This window comes from Apus apus, chromosome 23 (assembly GCF_020740795.1).
Source record: "Apus apus isolate bApuApu2 chromosome 23, bApuApu2.pri.cur, whole genome shotgun sequence".
Taxonomy (NCBI): domain Eukaryota; kingdom Metazoa; phylum Chordata; class Aves; order Apodiformes; family Apodidae; genus Apus; species Apus apus.
In genome coordinates, this window is record NC_067304.1 from 890,465 (window position 1) to 906,218 (window position 15,754).

General features: G+C 57.2%; 1 protein-coding gene across 1 annotated transcript in view; it reads left to right on the forward strand.

Annotated features, from left to right (window-relative positions):
• NAV1 (neuron navigator 1) overlaps positions 1 to 15,754 on the forward strand; it is a 73,617-nt gene that overhangs the window by 16,349 nt on the left and 41,514 nt on the right. The window contains exon 4 of the mRNA XM_051639082.1: positions 31 to 750. Coding sequence (XP_051495042.1) covers positions 31 to 750 — 720 coding nt within the window. The remainder of the gene's footprint in view (positions 1 to 30; positions 751 to 15,754) is intronic.

Below are 15,754 nucleotides of genomic sequence, written 5' to 3' on the forward strand. Positions count from 1 at the left end.
GTCTCGCCCGGTGTGTCCTCGGTGCCGCAGCAACAGCAGCAGCAGGACCCGGCGGGTTAAATGGTTGCAGCGCGGGGATGCTGGGGAGCAACCTCAAGAGCCTTCCCGACGTGGAGCTGGGCGAGGAGGACCGCGGCTACCGGCGGGGCCCCGACGGCGGCGCGGTGATGCCGAAGCGGGCGAAGTCGGCGGCGCCGGCGGCGGGGCCGCGGGGCGCGGAGCTGCGGGTCTTCAAGGCGAGCAGCGCGGAGGGGCGGCTGCCGGCCGGCTCCAACCTGCGCAAGCAGAAGTCGCTCACCAACCTGGCCTTCCTCACCGACGCCGAGAAGAAGCGGCAGCTCTACGAGCCCCGCTGGAGCGACGACATGGCCAAGGCGGCGGCTCCGGGGGCGGCGGCGGGGGGTGGCGGCCGGGGCGGCGGCCCCCGCGGCCGGGAGGCGCCCGCCATGTCGCGGAGCTTGTCCCGCTCCGAGCACTCGCTGCTGCCGCCGCGCCCCGCCGGCCCCGCCAAGCCGCCGCCCGCCGGCAAGCCCAGCCGCATCCCCCGCGGGCCCTACGCCGAGGTGAAGCCCCTCAGCAAGGCCCCCGAGGCGGGCGGCGGCTCCGGCAAGTGCGACGATGAGCTGCTGGGCGGGAAGGGGCCGGCGGTGGCTGCGGGCACGGAGGAGAAGCCCTACCTGAAGGTGGACCCCGAGCTGGTGGTGACGGTGCTGGGCGACCTGGAGCAGCTGCTGTTCAGCCAGATGCTGGGTGAGTGTGGCCATTGTGCCCCGCTGTCAGGGGGTGGGGAAATGGCGGGGGTAGGGGGGACCTGCCCGAGGCTGCGTCGGTGTCCCCGGGAGAAGGGATGCTGAGACGGAAGGTGCCGTCAGCCCTGCTGAGGAGGAACGTGCCATCAACCAGCCTTGGCTGCGGCCTCCTCACCGGCGGGAGTGGCAGGTGGCAGCCGAGCTCGCCCTCCCCCACGTCTTTTCAGTCACCCCATGTCTCTACACCCCACCAAAGACCGTGGACGTTGCCCGGCCCGGTGCCACAGCTGGTCCCGGCCACCGGGACAGCTTTCCTGGGGGTTGACCTTGGCTGCTCTCGCCTGGAGGCTGCCGGTGGTGCTGCTGTGCGTGGGGTCCGTGCTGCTGCTGCTGCTTTGGGCGTCAGGCTTTGCATCCAGAGCTCTTCCAAGGTCTCGGGCTCTGGCTGAGCATGGTCCTTCAAAGACGCTGCCACAGGGTTTGTGTGAGCTGGCTTCAGCCCGTGGCCACCTGTGTCTTGCTGTCCTGGTGGGTTTGATCCCCGAGCCCACGAGGCCGGGGGCTCGCTGTGAGCACGGGGGGTTTTCATCAGAGCCCCGAGCGCTGCTCCCAGCTCTGGCCGTGCCTCCGATCTCGGGACCTGCTCCCCGCTTCTGGGCCGTGGTGCTGGGTCTCGGCGCAGACCTGCCCAGCCCTGGTGTTTCCCTCGTGGCCGTGTGCTGATCTCCAGGAAACAGAGGCAGCCTCGGCAGCCCTCTGCTTCCCAGTGGAGCCTCCTGTGTCCCGACTGGCAGCGCTAGTGGGCTTGACCAGGGAAGGACCGTGGGGTGTTGGTGGCTCCAAAGAGCTCTGTTTAATCTGGATAACTGGTGTGAGAAGGCGGCAAGTGAGCTCTGCACAGCTGTCACCGTGCTCCCTGTGCCTGAGACAGCCGGGCTTAAAGCCATGGTGGTTGTTGGTGGAGGGGGGGAGCAGGCAGGGCTGGGGGCCCTGGTGTGTCCAATCTCCTCAAATTCCCTGCCTGGGACCCTTTTTTAGGGGACTAGAAGGTTCTCCAGCGCTTGGAGAGCTGGCTCAAGATGCCTTCTTCTAGCTGCAGAGCTCTGCTGTGGGGAGAAAGGGGAGGGATTCACCCTGGCTGGGCGCTGTGGGGGAGGTTTGGAGAGGTGGAGGGAGCTGGAGTACGTGCTGGAGTCAGGCGGCTGTAAAGCTGAGTCCGATTCCCTGCTGCACACCCTGCAGGAGCCCTCGGGGTGTCACAGCGCTGCTCCAGGACAGGGCTCGGGCACAACGTGGGTCATGCACACAGGCACAGAGCCTCCCAGGCCATCCCCCTCCGTGCCCTGGCCGTGCACAGCCACAGGAACAGCAGCCGTGGTGGGCACCCTGCCCCATCCTCCCCGGCTACTGGAGCATCCTGGGCAGGCTGGGGCTGCCCAGGCAGCTCCTGGGAAGCAAGAGTGAGCTCAGGGTTTGGGCAGGCAGACTGTGAGGATGAGCAGGCTGGACACACAAGGTGCTGCAGCTGGGCTGATGGACATCCATGCCAAGGGAACATCAGATACCATGGAGCAGGGCAGGATAGCTGGAGAATTTCACAGAATCATAAAAAGGTTTGGGTTGGAAGAGACCTTGAAGATCATCTAGATCCAACCCCTCTGCATGGTCAGGGACACCTCCCACTAGATCAGGTTGCTTGGAGCCCCATCCAACCTGCCCTTGGACACTGCCAGGGACTTCCACGACATCCCTGGGCAACCTGTTCCAGTATCTCACCACCCTCAAAGGAAAGAATTTTCCCCTAATATCTAATCTGAATCTCCCTTCTTAAAGTTTTAAACCATTGGCCCTTGTCCTCTTGCAGCTCTCCACCCACTGGTGTTGGTGTGCCTCGGGGGAACTTGGTGTCTCCCTGAGGTGCTCTGCTCTTAGATGGGGATTTCCTCAGCACCCCCAAGATAAATTCTTGCAGCTAGCTGGAGGGTGCAGGACTGGCTGACATGGGAGTGACTTCTGGCTTGTTGCAGTTGTTGGAGGACCAGAGGTCCTGCCTGCAGGACAATGGCTTGTGCAGGTGCTGATGGAGACCACAGCTTGAAGATCAACTCCAAGACCTGCTTAAGTTTCTGATGTGGTCCCCTAGCCCCCTGCTTCAGGGCCAGAGGGCTGACCTTGACCTTGGGAGGTGTTGAGCATCCCTTTGGACTGCACTTACCATCTGAAGGCTTGGTCAGCTGGCCCTTGAGGGCCAAACTCTGCTGAATCTGTCCTCTGAAGCCCCTGCTCTGTGTATTTGCTGAAATAAGTAACTTTCCAAGATGGATGGAGTGCCAGGCATTCTGTGATGGGGAGTGAGAGCTGATTGTCCATTTTTGGGTGGGGATGATGCCTGGGATGGACAGAGCAGGAGCTTAACCCTGCTGGAACATCTCTTTCCTTCCATGGGGCTGTACCTCTCATGTTCATGGGAGTTGTACAGTGGAGTCACACCTAGTCAACCAAGCCAACCATGACCTGTCATGTCCTTGACAGCCTGTGTGGTGGGGATGCCTAAAGGCCCCTGGGGATGTGCAGGGGAGGAAGCAGTGACAGTGGTGGTGGCTGCTCCTTCACTTTGTATGTGCCAGTGGCAGAATCACAGCTGGGGCTGCACAAGCCTGGACACACACCGAGCTTCTGGTCTTGATGCCTTTCCTTGTCATCTGGTGCAATCCAGGCTGATGAAACCTTTTCCAGGGGTGACAGGGCTTTCCACAGCCTGGCTCCTCAAGGGAGAGGTTGTTCCTGTGGTGGGGATGGACCCAAAAGGGACAGGATCCCGCTTGCTCAGGAGAGTGGGCTTCACACCCTGCTAGGGCTGGTGTGAGGGGCCAGGAGGGGCTTTCTCCTGGTTGCTACAGGAGGTGCTTGGGAGGGAGGGAAGGTTTCTTTGCTGTTTTCACTGACCCCATTGGCAAAGAAACACCAGCCTGAGCTGTTTGGCTGTGTCTGCTGGAGCACACCCTATCCAGAGGGGCACAAGCAGACCTGCAAGCTTGGCTTGTGCTGGGAAGAAAGAGATGGGAGGTGCAGAGACTTTAAGCCTCTGCAGATCTTACTGTCCTTGAACTGCTGACCTGTGTTGAGAAGCCTCTGCCTAACCCCAGCTCCCTGCTCCACCAGACTGGGTGGCTTGCAGAGAGACCTTGTGCGTCTTTGGTCTCCACACCTGAGTTCTCATCTCCACCTCATGCTCCTATGGCCAGAATCACTCCCAAGCCTCTTTTGGCCAAAAATACAGTTAATTTAGCAGTGGCCAAATGTTACCTCTCATTTGGTTGCTGCTGCTGTGTCATCTGTTTGATGGTACCAAAGCCTTTGTAGAGCTGCTGGAGATGGGATGGAACCACGTTGAAAGCAGAGCAGCCTGAGCAGGATGGGAGAGGTCACTGGGACACAGCAACCGCATGTGCTTTGTAGAGGCTATTTCCATCATCCAAATTATACCTTTCACATCAACCAAAGACTGAGGCTTCTCATCAAAGCTGGCTGGCAGCTGGGGTTGCTAATTACACCAGGGTAGGAAGAGTACGTAGGACACGTGGCTGGCATGATGGAGGAGCTGGTGGTACAGAGCTTGTTTTCCCTGTGTCCAGGAGCCTGCCGATGCGGGGGCACAGATGGATTCCTTAGCCCTGGGCTGTGGTGCCCAGCCTGATTGCTGCACTCACCTCCGGGTCCCCAGAGCACCTCCAAGATCCTGCAGTTACTTTCTGCAGCCATTTCCTTGGCCATCTCTTGCTGGGTATGGTGCCTCCTAAGTGGCTGCTAATTGGCATAAGCGAACGAGCGGCCGGTGCTGGTGGGCTGGCGCCCAGGCAGACACACGGGTGGTCTCGGGGGAGACCCTGTTCCCTGAAGCTCTCGCTGCAGGAGCCTTCACAGCCCTGCCAAACTCTGCAGGGGCAGCTGTAACCTGTCCCAGTCCTGCAGTTCTTGGCTGGCAGCAGGTGGGCAATGCCACCCTTCCCCGAGTGGCCCAGGAGGATGTCCCCGGTACCTCCGTGGTGACCCCCTGCTGGCAGGGCAGACCCCAGCTCTGCCAGGGCTGGCAGCTGGGAGGGCAGTGGGTGCCAGCAGCCTGTTGGTGGTGGGGAGGAGAGCCAAGGGGCTGGTATGGGCAGATGGGCTCCTTGAAGGGCGGGATCTTCACCTTGTATCTGTGGTTGGTTTAAAAAAGAAGTCGCGGTGCAGGGAAGATGTTGGGCTGGCGTCTGACAGGTCCTGTGTGAGCGTGTTCCCAGCTCTGGTGGAGCTGATCCCTTTCCTAGGACATCCCTTTCTGATGATCCTCCTTGCTGGCCAGGCACGTGGTGTGGGACTAAAAGGAGCACCTCTGCCCCATGGCGTTCCTGCCTCTGCCCCACGGCGTTCCTGCCTCTGCCCCACAGCATTCCTACCTCCCCATGGCATTCCTGGCTGTTCAGAGCTCTGTCGGGCCCGTTGCAGAGTGTGCAGCAATAGTCAGGCTCTCTGGCAGGAGACTGTAAGGAGGTCAGAGACCAAGTAGCTCTTCACAGAGGCAGGAGTGGGTTATTGCCTCGTAAAGTGGCGCGATTGCTTTGGTTTCACTGTCACACTAGTGTTATTCCTCTCCTAAGGCCCTGGTGTGATGGCAGCTGTGTGACAGAGTTGTTAGGGTGGGGATTTATTTCCTTCTGTCCACAGAGCTGGACTTCTGTGTTTGGGGTAGGGGTCAGGAGAAAGAGGAAATTTATGTGGTTGTGTCGCTGCTTTCAAGCCTATCTCTGGGAGCTGACAACAAGTAGATGATGTCTCCTCTCTCTGGCTGAGATGGCTGCAGTGACTGGAGAGAAGTTCTGGAAACGGGACCCCAGGGTCCCAGAGGTTTATGCTGAAGCTGTTTGGGATGTGCCACATTCCCAGGGATCCTGGCATTGCAGAAAAAAAAAAAAAAAAAAGGAAAAAAAGAGAAATCTAGACTTGTCTTTCAGAATTTCCAGTGGAGAAAGAGCAGAGCAAACTCCTGAAGGCAAAATATTTGGGAATGCACTGCTGAAACTAATTCTGTCCCAACATAGCTTGAAAATGGCCATTCAAATGGTGCTTTCCCAGTGACTGTATCTTGCCCCCAAATCCAACATTTGTAAATTATGCAAAGTTGTAGGAAATTCTGGAAATGGTGTTTTCCATCTTCTGGTGGGATGTGACCATGATGGGGCCTGGACAGTGTCCCCTCAAGGCCTTGCTGTACCCTGAAAGCAAATGTTGAGGGTTGGTTTGCTCTTGCAGGAACCCACCCACGGATCCTGCCTGGCCCAGGTGCCTCCTGAGCAGCCTGCTTCCAGCTTGGGTGGCACTCAAGCCACTTGGGTGGCAGTTCTCAGTCCTTCTGGAGAGTCTCAGATGACCCTCAGATGAGCTGTCTGGAGAGACAGTAGACCCTGTCCCCAGCTTTGTGTCTTTGGCTTCTCATGCTGTGGCACGTGTCTCTGTGTCCACAGCCCTTCCCTGGCAGGAGTCCCCTCTGCCATTGCCCCATTGTGTCCATTTGGGTTACCAGCTTGTTCCTGTGCAGCTTCTCGTGGTGCCAGAACAATTTCCCTGGTGCTCCCTGCCCGCTCTCACTCCGGCACCTGAGGACAGTACTTGGCTGATGCTTGTGCCCCCTGCATGGGGGAGGATTCGTTCCAGCTCAGCACAGAGCCGTGACATGCCCCCTCCGAGGTGTGGAGCTGCCAGCGCCAGCGCCAGCCCGTCTGCTGTGGCCAGCGGGTGCCCCTCAGCTGGCCTGGCTGAGCTGCTCTCCTTCCTGGAGGGGGTTTTCTGTGGGGCTGTGGTCCTTACCTGGCTCTGCTGCGTCAGGCAGACCTGCTGACGTGTCCTCCAGACTGGCCACTTGTCTGGTCCAGAGCATCCTTTGTGTGACCACGTGTGGCATTGGGAGCCCCTGCGCCTGGTGGCAGGGGGTCCCAGGGCTGCATGGGCAGCGTCTCTGGAGCCGGTGGCAGCTGCGGTTGGAGCCCAGCAGTGAAGCTGCTGAGTCTGGATCCACTCTCTGGGTGGAGTGGGGATGGCTCTGTCCTTCAGGGGGGCTTAGTCCTTGTCCTCTCCGGGCTTCGCACCTTGAGGGTGTCTCGTTTGGAGCCGTGGGTTGGCAGGGTGGGGGAGATCAGCCACGGGGCGATTGTGCCGTGTCCCCTACCCTGCAGAGTCATGTCCTCTGGGCGCAGGGAGCAGCTCTCCCCAGTGAGCCAGGGGAGTGTTGCTGGTTCCCGGGCTGGGAAGCAGGGAGCTGGGTGAGGCAGAGAAGGGGGGAAGGCTGGGCCCTGCCTCGGGGCGGGCCGGGGGCGCGGGGCTTTCCCACGCTGCTGCATTGCAGCGGAGCCGGGGAGCCGAGCGCGGAGGGGAGCTGGGAAGGCAGGGGATGCTGCATTGCAGGGCTGAGATGAGAAGCCGTGCAAATGGAGATGTGCCTCTGTCAAGGCGGGTGTGACACTGAGGAGCAGTGCCCGGCACACCCGCTGCTCTGCTTGTCTTTCCTCTAATCCATTTCTTCCACGTTTTGTTTCACTCGAGTGTTTCTTTTATTCCTTACTCTGTTATTTGTCTTGTCCAACTGAGGCAGTAATGTATTTTTTATTAATTCAGAAAAAGAGCTGAGATTCATCTCCTGCTGGAAGGAGCTGCTGGAGCCCATGTAGGGGAGCTTAGCACAAGCACAGCTGGGCAGGGGGTTTTCCTTGCTCCTGGGAGCAGGGAGGTGACTCCAGAGCCTCGTGGCTCAGGCTTAGGGGCCAGCGCGTCGTGTGAGCTATAGAGGTGCTGCATGGACAGACCACGGGCAGACCATGGCCAGGCACGTGTCTCCACGCTGCCTGGTGAGATGCAGGCATGTCCTGTAGCAGGGGCACGTGCCTCCACCTTCATGAAGGTGTGAGCATGCCAGTGCCATGGGGAGCTTGGGGTTTTCCACAACCACCTGGCATAGGCATCGGTGAGGCTTATACTCCTCAACATCCCTCTTCTGTTTTCTGTCAGCCTTGTTATATCTGTCCCAGAGCCCTCGTGCTCATCAGGAGGTGAGCACTTTGCACACTTGCAGGGGTCTGGCCTGAAGCACCCCCTGAATTACAAAATGAATTTATGGCAAATCTGGGAATTCGTTTCTGAAGATATGAAGGCAGGGCTGCTCTGTCTGCCCCTTTCCCCCAGGCTGGGTCTTGCCAGTGGCAGTGTAAGGAGGGGATGGTGAGCTGGCTAGGAGGGACCTTGCAAAGGGGACCCAGGAGGTGACGTTCAGTCAGGAGCTGGAATGGAGGGTTTTGTGCCACACTCGTGAAGCCACAGTTCCCTCGGCAGGTTGCGAGCCGGGCTCCTTGCCAGCCCTGTTGGCTCAGCAGCCGGTTGGTGAGGGGTGGGAACCTCTCCTGCTCACTGAGCTGGAAGGATGGCTTGTGTCTGAGAGGTCCTCTGCAGCGTCTTGAAGTTGCTGGGGATTGTGGTCATTCTTGTGTGACCCAGGAAGATGGGAAGGGCTGTGCTGTGGGAGCTGCAGTGTGTGAGCTGGAGGGGGAAATGTCATCAGTGCAGCGTGGCAGAGGGGCAGCACTGTGCCTGTAGCTCCAGGGAAAGGCTGAACCACTTTTGTTCCTGGTGCCAGCCCTGCTGGGCACCAGCCTGAGTGGCTGGAATCTGGGATTGCTGCATGTCCCACCTCTACATATTGTGCACGGTTGTGTCACCAAGTGTGACAAAGTTGGCAATGAGGCCCTGCAACCAGAGCTTCTTCAATAGCTCCCTTGTGAAGTGCAGAGTCTTGGTCAAACCCAGTCCTTACTGGCTCTGCTGGGAGCCCAGACTGGGTAACACTGAGCTTTTGTGCAGGTTACACCTCTGTGCATTTTCCATGGGACTGAACTGCCCCCCGTGCTGGCTCTACCCCTGCACAGAGCAGCCTGGCTCTCCCAGTTCAGCCATGAAGCACGTTCAAAGCTGCAGCTCAGGTGCGGCTCCATCGCTGGTTATTTATAGCATGAGCTCCCAGCATGGCTGTGGGCTGGGAATAACTCACTGATGAGACACTTCTCAAAATCATGTGTCCATGTGCAGCATCGTCGTCTCAGGCTTCCTGCATGGGGTGTAGGGTATGTGTTGGTTGTGTGCCAGCCCAGATCTGCACAAAAAGGCATTTACTCCAGCTCTTTTCTAGCCCGAGGGGTCAGCTGGCTTGTCATGGCACAGCTGCACAGCCCTGTCCCTGGCAGGACACTGCCAGCCTCCTGCAGGGAGTGTGGTGGGGATCCCTTCATGTGGGGGCATGGTTTGCACTTCGTGCAACCCACCCCATGGAGAGCAGCCCTTCCCCTTTGTAGCTGGGGTGTGGGGAGATGTGGATGCTGGCAGGCATGGATGTGCTGGGGGAGCAAGGCAAAAGAACCTGCTGGTCAGGCTGGGACCAGTGATGGTGAAACTCATCTCGTTAATGAACGCCTCGGGCTGGAAGCCTTAGATGCTGTCGGGGTGTTTCCACTTCGCTTTATCTCTGACTTGGCATTGTATTTCCATGCTGATGCAAACAAGTGGAAGAATAGATAGTGGCTAATTCACATTGATTGCTGCGGTGCGGGAGCTCCCTGAGGTGAGCTGGAGCTGGCAGAAAGCTCCACGGGGCCAGCACGTCCCTCCCCGCCGGGTCCCGGTGTGGGGCTGCAGGGGACATCACAGGGGGCATGATGTCCTTGCTCCCACATCCTGAGGCTTCTCCCAGCCTTGGTGGCTCAGCAGCTGGAGGAGGCTTTGCCAGGGCAGGTGCAGCATCTCACACAAACCCTGTGGTGGGGTAGGGCAGGGGCATTTCCCAGACTCTGATCTGGAAGTGCTGCTTGGCAGGAGTGGGGACAACTGAGTGCCCCTGAATTAGATCTAGGAGGAAAGGCATTTCACAGATTGTGTTTGGGACCTGGGACCATCTGGCTCTCCCAGGGAAGCACCAACGTGGGGCCATGGATGCTGTGGCCATGATGAGCACAGGACCCGAGACCACCCAGCCCTGGCTTCTTGCAGCCATCTTGTCTTTAGCCTCTTGATTCACACCATGATGAGGATGATGAGGACACAACTCCAAACTGCCAGTGTGCAAAGCAAAAGCAAAGGAAATAATGAAGTTCAGCTTCCTCCCCATTCCAGCAGGGAAGACAGACAGTCGGTGTCCTGGAAAGGCTGCTGTGAGCCCGGAGGGGCGTGCACTGATTCCCAAGGAGTCGGCCTCGTGCTGCAGCCAGGCCTTGCTGGGCTTGGTGGGGCTGCAGACCAAAAGATGGGAGTGAACTGAGTCCTGCTTTGCTGGTTCCCAGAGTGCTGCTTTCCTGCCCCACTGGGCTGGGGAAGGTGAGGCTGCAGGCAGTGGTGAGGAGTCCATAGGGACAGCTTTTCTCTGGTGCTGCTCCAGCTGCTGCCAGGTGCCATGGCAGGGTGACTGCCCTGCACTCCTGTGCCTCCCACAGACCCCAGGTTCCTTTAAAAATGTTAGCACAAACCCTTCCAGGGAATTGGAGTCACACTGGGCAGGCCACATGTTGCACAGTGGGATAGACAACAAGGAGGGATCCTGGGAGCAGAGGTGCCAGTGCACCAGGGAGCTGTTGGCTCCTGGTGGTGGTGATTTCCCTCCCAAATAACATGCAAACAGACTTGGTGTGGAGTTAAAATCCTTCTCAGCCTGGAGAACGTGTTGTGTGATCGCTGGCCAAGGGGAAGCACTGGCATTTGCCTGACTCCCAGCCACAGACCTGAGTCTCTTGTGCCTCGGGCTGTACGTAGCTGGGGGCTCACACATCATAAAGCGTGTTGTCTTTGGCAAATCCCATGTTGATGGCTCACCCCGGGTTTATTTGAGGCTGGATGTATCACTGTCTGGGCCTCCTGTCTCCTACCCAAAAGTTGGCTGCATCCTGACCCCACAGGGAGCTACAGCACCCAGAATAAACACAGGCTTCCTGCTCCTTGGTCCTGTGCTGGTGACGCCGCGGGTCAGGCGGTGCTGGGGCAGTGAGGGCTCCTGCCCCACCTGGTGTCTCAACCTTTCTCCGCAGGGCTCTGCCCTCATCCCACTGTCCCCAGCCAGCACAGCCACAAGGGACCTACTTACAGGCTGACAGAGCTACAGCAGCCCCCTGATTGCCTTGGAGACCACAATGTCCCCCTGGCATTTTTGGGGCTGCAGGAGGGACAGAGTTGGTGTCCTTCAGTGCTCCAGACTGAGGACAGCAGCAGTTTGGGGACTGGTTTATCATCAGACTGAGACCCTTCTTGCTGACAGGCAAGAACATCTGGAGGAAGGCAGGCACTCAGGCAGCAGCACCTTCAGCCATCTCATTTTCATTTCCCTGAGCCCTTTTAGCTGTGCTTTTGCTGTGCTGTGCCAAACAGCATCCCGGTGCTGCTGGAGCACTAATATCCATCATCCGGCCGTGCTCTGTAGAGCACTCAGAAATTTTGTGCTATTTTCAGTTAGTTTTCCAAGTTGAGCTTATTGGCTCATGGGCATCTGCTCCCAGATGGAGAACATGTGGCTGATTCCTGCAAGGGAAGGAACAGCCCTGCTCATAAAGCAGCATGGGGGATGAATGAGGGAATCTCTTCCTGGAGCCTGCAAGATGCTTTTGGGGCTGTGCAGAGGTTGGGATTTTAAAGCTGCTCTGAAAACCTGTGAGCAGAACTGGTGTGGCAGCGTTGCTTATGGTGGGAGGTCACCTCCTCTCAGATGGCTGATTAGTCTTGGGGAAAGTACAGTAACCTGGGGGCAGGATTAAACCTCTGCTCAGCTGCTGTTTGCACTGCTCTGTGCTTCCCTGCCCTGCTTTACTTTGGAAAGCAAGCAGCAAGTAATAAATTTTCCAGGGTGATTTCCTGGGAAATAGTCATTGTGCTAAAACTGGTGAAGCTCTTGGGGTTCCTGAAAATCTCCCTGTGTCGAGCAGCCTCCGTGAGCACTTGCAAAATGGAGTGGTGTGGAAGGAGGAGAGAAACCCAGAATGAAAGGGAAATTTGCAAAGCAGCTTTTCCAGCCTTGTGTTCCCAAGAGGAACGTGTGAAGGGCTTTCCAGTCCCAGGCACTCGGTGCTGCAGCAGTGACCAGTGGGGCGAAGCCGCCTCTGCTCGGCTCTCGCTCCGCTCATCGTTGTGTCCAGGGGACAGAGGTCCTGGTTTGTTTTGTTGCTACAGTTCTTCTTCCCTTGGTGGGAATAAAGCAAATTTTGTTTGGTTGAGATTCTCTATAGCTTCAAAGGCAAATCAAATCTGGGTTGCCAGCTTCTTTTTGTATTGCAAGAGATGCCTGTTTTCCATCCAAACCCATCCATGTTTCGCAGCTCAATAGCACATCCTAGACAATGGCTTTAGAAATCAGACGCCTGCATTTTGGACCCACAGTGCTGAGGCAACGCCAAGTGGTGCACGGGGTGCCAGAATTCCTGCACATGGGGGGAGTGAAGAAGGAGGAAGAAAAACTTGCTCCGATGGGATGTTTCCAAGGAGATCATGGTAATGATCTCCCATTTCCGTGTAGCTTTTCATCCCCTTGCGGAGCGTTCTTACGTTACGTGCGTCCTGTGCGGAGCGGGCAGCGGCTGCCCTGGGAACACACATTGCGGTGGGGAAGCTCCGGCATTGCAGAGTGGGATCAGCTTGGGGTGGGAGGGACCCATGAAGCTGTGGGGACACTCAGGGGTGTGGGATGTCCCTGCCCCTTTGGCAGCACCCTGCATTTGGTGTCTGAGGCTGCTGGCCTTGCTGTGACCTTGCTGCTGAGTAACAGCACCTGGATACACCTCGATCCTTCCTCAAATCCATGTCACACGTAGCATGTGCCTCACATCAGCCAGTGTCCAGCTTGGAGTAGCTCTGCAGCTGGACATGCTCTGGCACTTGGATCATTGCATCAAGAACCCTGTTATGAGCTGTTCAGGTCTCTGCAGACTCAGCTGAGAGCAGCAGCCGGGGTTTAGGGTCGGCGCCGGAGCAGCTGTGTCCCACAGTGTTCCACACCAACACGTGGCGCAGTTTTCCTGGCTCATCCATCCCTTTTTACCCAGTTGGGGCTGGTTGCTGAGCTGGGGGCCTGTGTTAGCCCTGAGAGGACCACGGGGCTGTGCAGAGGGTCAGCAAAGCTGCATCTGGAGCGTGCAGGGGGCTTGGCTAATACATGATATTCCCTCGTCCTTCCGAGTGCCTCTCGGTTTCCAAGAGGAAGAAGGCAGATCTACAGTTCTGCTTCTCTGCTGTGGAGAGATGGGTTTGCAAAAGCCACAGTTTCTTCAGCTTTTTATTTTTTAATTCCCTCTTTTCCTTCCCTGGAATTTTTCCCTGGCCCGATGAATTTTTAAACAAAAACATGGTGAGGAGAGAGCAGGAGAGAGAGGAAAAACCCAGTAGAGGACATGGGGAAAAAAGTCTGCTTTCAAAACCAGAGTGACTTGAAGTGGAAGTGAAAGTTTAGGGTGTGTTTTTAATTTTAAAATTCCAACTAATTTAAAGTCACTTTGTTGACAGGAGAAAATACCTTTCCTAATGCTCTTTTTTTTTTTTTTTTTTAATAAATTGCAGTTTTACAAGTAGAAGCTCTTGGAAAAATCCTGTGGAATTGTGGAAGTAAAAGGTGACTGCTGTGCCCTTTGGTTCCTCCCTTGCTGTGGTGGGGTTGGTGCTCTGTGGCAGTGGGGGGGCTGAGGCTGGGTGGGGGAACAGACGCCACGTAGATGCCTCTGGGTGCCTGCCCATCTGTCAGGGTTGGTCACCTGGACATGGTGACTTTGCTCGGGGACAGATGTGGTTCCTTGCCTGTAGGTGCAGGGCACTGAGCAGAGGCAGCAGTTTGGGTGCAGTGGGCCTGAGTTCGGCCCAGGTCAGGGCCCTCCAGCTCTTTGCCCTTGTCATGGTCCTGGAGAACCAGCTGTTCAAGACAGAAGAAGGCAAAGGAGGCAAGAGGGAGCACGAGGATGGAAAGGGGAGGTGGAGGCAGTGAGAGGCCTGATTCAACCAGCCGAAACCCTCATCAGCAGGAGGGCTCATCCTGCTCCATACGTGGAGTTTGTGCCTCATGGCCCTTCCTGTGCTACTGACCTGCACAAATCACCTGGGGAGTTTGAATGGGTAATGTAGCTGTGAAAGACCATGGATACCTCTCTGTGCTGGGCTTCATCCCCTGCAGGAACCTTCCCCTGCCATGTCCCACTGATGCGGGGGCAGGAGCTGAGTGCCTGTGTTGGAGACAGGCTGCTCCTTCTGCTCCCACTTGGGTTGGGCTGGTTTCTCATGGCCATCAGCTTTGGCAGGTAGATTGGGTGTTGTTAGAAAAACAGCTTAAATCCATTGCCTTTCAATTCTGCAGAGCAGAGGGGTCTTCTAGCAGATCTCATTGTACTTCATACTGGAGCAGAAAAAGAAACATTTTATGGTAATTTTTTCAATGACTTTCCAATTTTTTTTCCCTTGGTAAGCTGTCTGCAATCACTTACAGTGTTCCTGAAGGGATTAATTACTCACTGGAGCTCATTGTGTGTATTTCATATTCAGAGCTGTTGGATGCTCTGCCTGGCTTGGAGCGAGCAATGGGTCACATGATGTTTCTTATTTCATGCTTTCCCCCCCCTGTTCTGCTCTATCTGTCAGGCTCCTGGTGTGAGCGCTCCCAGATCGGTGGTCGCTGGGTCGCGTCGCCGCACGTGATCGTGGCGAGTTCCCTGCTCCGCGCTCCTTGCTCGGGGGAAGCGCAGCCAGGAGAAGACAAATCGCTTCCTTGTTTGAGTGACTTTTGGCTGCTGCTTTCCGCCAGGCTGTGGGGTTGGCTCAGCTCTTCCTGCAGCCGTCGTGGCTCCGGGCTGTGCATCGTCAGGGCTTGGACAGGGAGCAGAGCTGGGGAGAAGAGCTCGGAGCACATCACGGTGCTGCTTCCCACGGACCAGAGGGCTTGTGTGGTGCAGGCAGAGCTGGGACATCTTGGAGGGGATAAAACCCATCTGGATACGTTCCTGTGTGATCTGCCCTAGGTGTTCCTGCTGCAGCAGGGTGGGTTGCACTTGATGATCTGCAGAGATCCCTTCCAACCCCTATGGATCTATGAATCTCAGTGATACTGGAGAGCCCACTATGCCCTCCTGGGAGGGTGATGTCCCAGGAGGGAACTGCCTGTGTAGCAGCATTGTCTCCGGCCCAGCAGGGGGTATCCCAACCCATCCAAGCTGGGGCACATTGCTTGGCAGGCTCTTGGCATGCTTGGGGGTTCCTGCAGTGTGCAGGGGAACAGGGGCTTGTCGCTGTGCAGGGGTCCGGGAGCGAGCGGCCGCTCTCCTGTTTAGTGTCCAAGTGAGCCCATGTGCCTGGGGGCTTGTGGCTGCTGTCACCACATCACTCAGCCCTTGGTGGTGGTGGGGGAGCAAAGATGGCCACAGGAGCTGGCACGCGGTGGAGAGTCCAGAGGCCCTGCTGAAATCCCTCCTGATGCCTTTTTCAGAGCGTTTCCTGCCCTGCCCGTCCCTGGCAGTGCCAAGGCTGCAGTAAAACTCAGACTTCTGGAGTGGAACAGCACTGAAATGGAATCCTGAAGCATGTCAGGGTCCCTGCCCATAAGGCAGTTGATGAATTTGAGGTGAAGAGTCCTCTGAGCAGGGGTGCTGTGAGCTTTCAGGTCCCGAGGTGGAGAGCAGGGACCCAGTGGTGGATCCCATGCTGGTGGCACAGAGCTTTCTGTTCCCAAGCATCCTGTTCCCTCCTGAGGCACACCTAGATTTCTCCTTCCTGAAGGAGACAAGACCTTCCTTCTCTGCAAACCACCCTTAATGGGAGAAATGCAAATGTTGCTCAAGTAAACCTTTTCCTGGTGGTGGGAACCCAACGAGGGCACTGTGAGAGGTGGAGTAGGTCCAGAAGCAGCTGGAGGATGATGCAGGTCCTGCCCCTGAGCACAGTGAGCCCTCACCTTGCCCTCCCCATGGGGAACTGTCAGA